Source organism: Onthophagus taurus, chromosome 11, assembly GCF_036711975.1.
Source record: "Onthophagus taurus isolate NC chromosome 11, IU_Otau_3.0, whole genome shotgun sequence".
Classification (NCBI taxonomy): Eukaryota; Metazoa; Arthropoda; class Insecta; order Coleoptera; family Scarabaeidae; genus Onthophagus; species Onthophagus taurus.
In genome coordinates this window covers 30,478,958-30,487,508 of record NC_091976.1, presented here as the reverse complement: position 1 = coordinate 30,487,508, position 8,551 = coordinate 30,478,958, and the positions used below count along the sequence as shown (strand labels likewise).

At 34.7% G+C, this 8,551-nt stretch overlaps 1 protein-coding gene across 1 annotated transcript; it reads left to right on the top strand.

Moving 5' to 3' along the window:
* The first annotated feature begins 563 nt into the window (after window positions 1-563).
* Window positions 564-7,776, top strand: LOC111428728 (fire dancer). Its single transcript, XM_023064381.2, has 3 exons — window positions 564-785; window positions 4,263-4,431; window positions 4,496-7,776. The coding sequence occupies exons 2-3, from the start codon at window positions 4,272-4,274 to the stop codon at window positions 7,690-7,692; spliced, it is 3,357 nt and encodes a 1,118-aa protein (XP_022920149.2). The 5' UTR covers window positions 564-785; window positions 4,263-4,271; the 3' UTR covers window positions 7,693-7,776.
* Window positions 7,777-8,551: the final 775 nt, after the last annotated feature.

The window sequence follows — 8,551 nt, the reverse complement described above, 5'->3', positions numbered from 1 at the left end:
CATCAAAAATGAAATTAATGCAAATAAAAATTTGGGTTTTATTAAAAAAGATTAACTAAAAAACGATTTATGTATTAAAATTTGTAATAAACATAGTCCGAATGTAGTATATAAGTTTCCTCTCGTTTGTGGAAACTAAGAGACAGTGATAAGAGGGTCCCGGTGGTGGATTGCGAATTGGGGTTACGCAAGGATAATCGATATTACGACCCAACTCAACCTCATTCAGCTTGGTTTATTTTTAGAATAACGCTTGCTTTTAGTTTGCAAAATGTCTACGACTTGTTTTAAGGGGTTAATTTACTTTAATTAATAAATTAGTTATACAAAATTAATCCCATAATTATAATTTCTTAATATCTTGATTATTTCTGAATACCTCAAATAATAAAAGGTACTCTTTTCGTGTTCGTGTGATGTGATGTAAATAAACATTGCACGTGGGGAAATGCGTTTCGAGAGTTTTATCGGTCGTCCGATCGGATAATTCGCCTCGGGTCGGATTTTAGCGTCGGTTTTTCAATAAAACTATGAAGGGAGCGTGCGCGTGACGTCAGAAACGCCTCCGCTTGTCAGTGTATCGTCGAGCAAGGGCCGGGGTGTAGGTTCGAAGGGCTGTGTAACTGGCCAACGTCGGGGCACTACGGAACGGGGCATCCGAGGGGCGCAGCACCACCCACGACTAACGAGATGTCGTCTGTGATAAACCGGAAACGAACATCAGTCGTCAAATTGTGCCACCACTTCACCACACGAAACCGACGTCGCCTATAAGAAGAAATATTGTAAGTATGCGAAGGAGATTTTTATGGAAATATTAAAAAGAATTGGGGATGAAGTGCGTTTATTTTATTTTTGAATCGAGTTTTTGGCGCGTCTAACTCTTGAGTGGCTGACGGTGCTGATTTTAGTGAATGAATTGATATGTGAAAGAAGAGGCAACGTGAGGGACGGAGGATACGATCAATACGGGCGCCCAGAAGGATCTTAACACCGTTCATCTCGTCCTTCCTTTAATAAAGGACGATATCTCTTTCGAAATAGAAAAGAAATTAACTTCGATTGAATATTAAATATTCAAAACCAAAAAAAAACTCCCCCCCTAACTAATCGATATCCACCAAGTTAGTGTGTCTAAAAATATTCCTACAAAAGCGATTGATTCCGAGCCGCCAATTAAAAATACATCAAGAACATCTGCCGGTCGGCCCCCCATTCACTTGTTTTTCCACCTCCCCCTAGACGAGTCTTTCCGTTCGGCCTCCCCCCGCAAATCGATATTCCAGTGTCATCATCTGTGGCCGGCTGTGGCCCGAAGATGACATCCCAGAAAAATCAATATCGGAGAGAGGAAAAAACGAGAAATCGCGACTGGTGAACTTTGGCAACTGTACCTAAATCGGGGTCACACTTTTTTTAACTCCTCTTTTGTCGGAATTAATACCCAGTTATTGTCAAGTATCTCTCACAAAAATTAAAAAAGATGAATTTTAATATATTCCATGTCTGTAAAGTTACTAATGAGTTATATCAAATCGATTTCTCATTTTATAGAACTTATCATGCTTGAGCTTGAGTTGATTTCCAGATTTCAAATGATGTTTTTATGAGCAAATTATCTTATTACAATTGTTACTTCAATAGGTTGATAAATCATTCAGAATAGCTCCAAATCAGTTTCTTCGTAGTCTTCGCATCAATTGCTCTGGTTGCTTAAAAATGTAATTTATTCGAAAAGCAGATTGCTAATTGATCAACAAAATAGCTCCAAAAATCTTCGTATTCTTGTAGTGTCTACAAATTAGATCATAAGTTGATTTAAAACGTAATAATATTAAACTAGAATCTACCTTTCGTTTGACACACTTTTGCTAACACTTTCATAAAAAATCCTGTTCGAATCCTTCAACATTCTTAAATTATAGACTTTTAGCTTTAATTTGATATCAAATTTATCTTTTAACTCCTCCAAATAAAATCAGAATTAGTTCTTAAATCTTTCAATTCTCTATTTTAGGTTATGTCAAAAATGTTAATTGATTTTCTCATTATCTCAAAGAATTTTCTTTGAAACATAAATAACCATACATTTTCTTGAATAATAAACCTTTAGCTTTAATTTGGCACATAATTTAGTTTTTAACTCCTATAAATAGAGTCAGAATGATTCTTTGCACTTTTTGACTTAAAATTAGGTTAAGTTTAAAACACTTTTGCTATCATTTTCGTAAAAAATCCTGTTGGAAACCACCAATATTCTTAAATTATAGAGTTTTAGCTTTAATTTGATACCAAATTTATCTTTTAACTCCTCCAAATAAAATCAGAATGAGTTCTTAAATTTTTCAATTCTCTATTTTAGGTTATGTCAAAAATGTTAATTGATTTTCTCATTATCTCAAAGAATTTTCTTTGAAACATAAATAACCATACATTTTTTTGAATAATAATCTTTTAGCTTTAATTTGGCACATAATTCATTTATTAACTCCTATAAATAGCGTCAGAATGATTCTTTGAACTTTTTGATTAAAGTTAGCTTAAGTTTAAAACACTTTTGATAACATTTTTATAAAAATCTAGTTCGAAACCTTCAATATTCTCAAATTATAGAGTTTTAGCTTTAATTTGATATCAAATTTATCTTTTAACTCCTCCAAATAAAATCAGAATGAGTTCTTAAATTTTTCAATTCTCTATTTTAGGTTATGTCAAAAATGTTAATTGATTTTCTCATTATCTCAAAGAATTTTCTTTGAAACGTAAATAACCATACATTTTTTTGAATAATAATCTTTTAGCTTTAATTTGGCACATAATTTAGTTATTAACTCCTATAAATAGAGTCAGAATGATTCTTTGAACTTTTTGGTTTAAAATTAGGTTAAATTTAAAACACTTTTACTAACACTTTCATAAAAAATCCTGTTCGAATCCTTCAACATTCTTAAATTATAGACTTTTAGCTTTAATTTGATATCAAATTTATCTTTTAACTCCTCCAAATAAAATCAGAATGAGTTCTTAAATTTTTCAATTCTCTATTTTAGGTTATGTCAAAAATGTTAATTGATTTTCTCTATTATCTCAAAGAATTTTCTTTGAAACATAAATAACCATAAATTTTCTTGAATAATAATCTTTTAGCTTTAATTTAGCACATAATTCATTTATTAACTCCTATAAATAGAGTCAGAATGATTCTTTGAACTTTTTGGTTTAAAATTAGGTTAAGTTTAAAACACTTTTGCTAACACTTTCATAAAAAATCCTGTTCGAATCCTTCAACATTCTTAAATTATAGACTTTTAGCTTTAATTTGATATGAAATTTATCTTTTAACTCCTTCAAATAAAATCAGAATGAGATCTTAAATTTTTCAATTCTCTATTTTAGGTTATGTCAAAAATGTTAATTGATTTTCTCTATTATTTCAAAGAATTTTCTTTGAAACATAAATAACCATAAATTTTCTTGAATAATAATCTTTTAGCTTTAATTTAGCACATAATTCATTTATTAACTCCTATAAATAGAGTCAGAATGATTCTTTGCACTTTTTGATTTAAAATTAGGTTAAGTTTAAAACACTTTTGTGCTAACATTTTCATAAAAAATCTTGTTCGAAACCTTCAACATTCTTAAATTATAGACTTTTAGCTTTAATTTGATACCAAATTTATCTTTTAACTCCTCCAAATAAAATCAGAATGAATTCTTAAATTTTTCAATTCTCTATTTTAGGTTATGTCAAATATGTTCATTAATTTTCTCTATTATCTCAACGATTTTTCTTAGAAACATAAGTAACCATAAATATTCGTGAATTGCAATCTTTTAGTTTTAATTTGACACATAATTCATTAATTAACTCCTATAAATAGAATCAGAATGTATTTTTTTGTATTTTTTAATTTTATAGATAAAGTGAGGTTAAGTTTAAAACTTTTCCAACATATTTCCTAAAATTTTCACAATAATTTCTTTCCAAAACCATAAATATTCTTAAATTATAGATTTTTAGCTTCAATTTGATGAATTTATCTCTTAACTTCTCCAAATAAAATCACAATAAGTTCTTGAATTGTCATTTCTTCAATTTAGGTTATATCTTGAAGATAGGCGCGAATTGTAGAGTAGGGCAATTGTCATACTGGTATTTTAATAGTCAAATTCCCCTCACTGATTTAATCTTTAAAGCTTTCTGTGGATTAACTATTCTTCTATTTTATTTTATTGCTAATTAATAATTTTTTTTATAGATAACAACTATGTCGATGAATGAAAGAGTTGCAAGAAGTGTAGCTTTAGAACAAGCCTACGTCCACGACGTTTACGAACAATTTTGCGACAACCCCAAAAGTAAACCCTGGCCCCGCGTTCAACAATTCTTAGAAAGCCTAGAACCCGGTTCGTTGGTCTGCGACGTAGGTAAGATGATGAAGCCATCAAATTAAGTTTCCATACTAAATAGGTTTTTGTTTAATGTTAATAGGATGCGGCAACGGAAAATATCTCAACGTAAACAACGCAATTTTCAATATCGGTGGGGAAAAGTGCTGCCGTCTAAGCGAGGTGGCCAAAGAAAAGGACAACGAAGTTTTGGTTCTCGACAATTTAGCCCTTCCGTTCCGCGACGAAAGTTTGGACGCGGTTCTTTCGGTGGCCGTGGTTCATCATTTCGCGACTACCGAAAGGAGAGTTTGTGCTTTGCGGGAATTAGCGAGAGTATTGAAAATCGGTGGGAGATTGATTATTTCGGTGTGGGCGATGGAACAGAGTCACCGGAAGTTCGAGTCGCAAGATGTGTTGGTGCCGTGGCATCGCCCTCAACATCTTAGCACACCATCGCTCGAATTAACCTCAACTACGACCACCTCAGAAGACGATTGCACAAATCCTTACCACGCATACACTCAATCCGACACCGATTCTAATAAATCTGGAAGGACCAGTACAAAAAAGAAAGGAAGGACGCGTCATAAGGGACGATCCATCGATCCAAAACGGAATTCATCGCCGAGCAGCTCTAGCTTAAGTAGCCCAAATGAAACATGTTACAGTTTTGTACGAAGGGCTATTCAAAAATTGGCTGGGACGAGTAAAAGGGTGGGAGTACATCGACCGTGGTTCTTAGATAGTTGGACGACTTGTACTAAAGATGTGCCGCCGCCAAAGAGGTATGATCCCGATGGCTGTGAATGTTGCGATTGCGACATACAAGACATACCCATAGAGTTAAGGAGAGTCGATGATGATGAGCTGCCACAACGGAGACAAACGTTTCCATCATCGCAGATTTTCAACGACCTCTACAACAACCTCAAGTCCAGGAGCATGACCAACATTAAAACCGTCGAAAACAACAACATAATCAGATCTCAATCGGGTGTTCCCAGTATCGCGGATACCACCACTCAAGAAAATAAAACAACCCCATCAACAACTTTAACCAAACCGAAATTAGTTAAACAAAAAAAATCAATTTGCGAAGAAGACGAAGAAGCCTTAGATAAACCGACCGAAATGAAGCAAGTGAATTGTCATTTACCCGAGGGAAAAATAGTAAATCCAAGAAGTAGATTAAACGTGCTCAAACAAAGATCGTTAAACGAAGATGTTATGTCAACGGAACGGTTAAGAGAAAAGGAGAAATTGCGACAGAATATCCAAAAGCAAGCATCTCTTAATGAAGATTTAATATATCAAGGTCACCATGCTTTCGATTCGTTCAAAGATTCAATACTTTCCGTTACAACCGCTAAACGATTGCAACTATTCAAAACGGGGTTTACAAAGAAAATCAAAAACTCAACAACGAACATTGAAAAAGTAACCGGAACTTCATTAAAAAACGGTTTCGTGCGGATGTTTCAAAATTGGACCAGCTCCGAGTTAATATCCCCAACAATTCCCGAAGACGATTCGTTAATAACCTCAAAAACCGTGATCGTTGTCGAAGAAAAAAGAGAACCAACAACCGAACGAAGACATTCCAAAGAAGACGGTTCCGATTCTTCGAAAGACAGCAGTTTACAAAGCGATACGAGCGTCGACAGCGAAGATAGTTTCGCGTCGGTTATTTTCATCCCAAAATCTGATCCAATGTCACCTTCCTTATCTCCAGGTCCAACGTCGCCTCGCGTTAACAATTCCTCCGTCCCAAATTCGCCCAGAATTAAGCAATCATCGTGCCCCACCAGTCCTAGAATCAAACAGATGCCGCTCAGTATTTATCCGCTCACGAAACAATTAAGTTCGCCAAAACCGACCACAACAGTTGGGAAATTTCCCGAAGTTCAATCTCCAACGGAAGAAAAAATTAAAGTTCCAACGATCGTACCGAAGAAAAAGAACACGGAGAGTTTAGCAAAAAAATATTCGGTGCAACAAATTCCGAAATTTAAGAAAACCCCTTTAAATACGAAACAAAAAAGTCCAGAGAAATCGCCCGAAATTAAAATTAAAATTGACGAAGACGAGGATGAAGTGGATGAAGTGGAGAAGGAGGAGTGTTTGAAGGAAATCCGAGATTTGCTCAGCAAAAAACCGGGGTTTGGAGTTAAAGCTCAAAGATCGCACAATTTTCCAATAGTTAGGAGATGTTCGGTTAATAATGGAAAGGTACAATCAATCGCAAAGCCTCTTCCTAAATTATTATCTTTGGAGTTGTTTAACCCAGAAACGGACGATAAAGACAGCGATTCATCGGCAGTCTCATCCCCCGATTCAATCGATAGTGTTATAAGCGCGGATAAAACGAAGAATCGGTCAAAATTCACCTTTAACGAAGTTAAACACAGAAATAATTTGTTGGAGGCCGCCGCGGATGTAGCGAATTCCTTGGACGAAGCCGTAGAAAAAGTGATAAAATCAAGTCCGAGAGCTCGAAGGAGAGAAGTAAAAACAGGAGAGGTTATTTCAGTGATGCAAAGGCAATATCCATCGGAAACGGTCCCATTGCTCACCGACATCGACGCATCGTGGAACGAAGACTGCCATAAACACTTAACCGATTTCGCTGATAAATTAAGCGAAAAATTATTAAAAGAAATCGATCAATATCAGCAATTGGGGAGAAAAGATTTCGGCACCGACCATTTAGACGATCCGTACATACATAGGTTAAGTGAAGAATTAAACGATTTATCGAAGCTGAGCGCCGAGATTCAAAAACAAAATGAGTATTTGGCCAAGTTGAGTGTTAGTGACAGTAAGTTCGCGGATAATTCTTGTTCGAGGTGCAAATTATTAACTTGTACGTGTAATAAAATAGTTAATAAAGACTCCGGTGGTTTAAAAAATGCCGTTATAAAAACGGAAACGTCGATTGAATCGTACGACTCGGATAAAGGAAGTAGTCCGAATTCGATCGTTTCGATGAGTAGATATAGTGATGGGGGAAGTACGGCTTCTTTGGCTTCTTGTCCGGAGTGGAAGAGACGATCACCAATTCCAATGGTTAAAGAACAACACCAGAATGGCCTCTACAGCGATACATCACAGGAATCATTACCCTCAGATAATGTCGGTGGTGAAATCACTTACCATCGATATTATCACGTATTCAGAGAAGGTGAACTGGACCAATTAATAGAGAAATACGTAGAGAACTTACATATTATTTCGTCGTATTACGACCACGCCAGCTGGTGCATTGTCGCGGAGAAAGTTCAGGTTTGGACCATCTGACCTGGATCAAGCGACCACCACGTCGGAAGCACAACAACCGTGTACATATTATTGTTACTACCAAATGGTTACGATTACTACTACCGCTATTCAAACCATTCTTACTACTATTGTTACCGTACTCGACCGGAGGTCACGACCCGCTGACTAGACACTGCTCCTTGCATTTATCGATTGGCATTTTTAGAAATATTAATAGTAGAAATGTAAAAGTACAATCATTTCTCTTTTTCAAAATCTATTTCGGCTGATTAATTTCATTTTTATTTCGATGACGAGCTCAAAATGAATTAATTTTTGGGAAAAATAGAGCTCAAAAAATTAAATTTAATCTAATTTTCATGTGGTATTCGTAATAATTTAGAAGGAAATTAGCTATATATTTTTGTATGCAAAGGAAAAATTGTATACAAGTTTTCATCAACCAAAGTGAGACGATAAGCATCGAACACCGAACGGAAAAAAGTTTAAATAATCTTTGAACATAAACTATGGCAGAAACTGTTGATTTCCCTAGCGTTTAATTAGAAAGATATTTTTCATATCTATAATAAGAGGAGAAAATTGAAATTTTCTAATAGGTTACACGAGCTGACAAATAAATATCTTGTACATATTACGTATACATACCTCTAGGTAGACGTACTAACTTTCCATCCGGATCCAGGACGGTTTTTTTCTTTGTTAAAGTTGTCTCCGCAACAAATAAAACGAAAAAGTAAAAAAAAAAATTATTTTAAAAATATAGCACGACGAGTTACCTGACGAAAACGTTGTTTCCCTTTAAAAATGGACTTCATAACAGTTTTTAAGTTTTCCAAAAGTAAAAAATAATATAACCAAAACCGGTACAAAACGA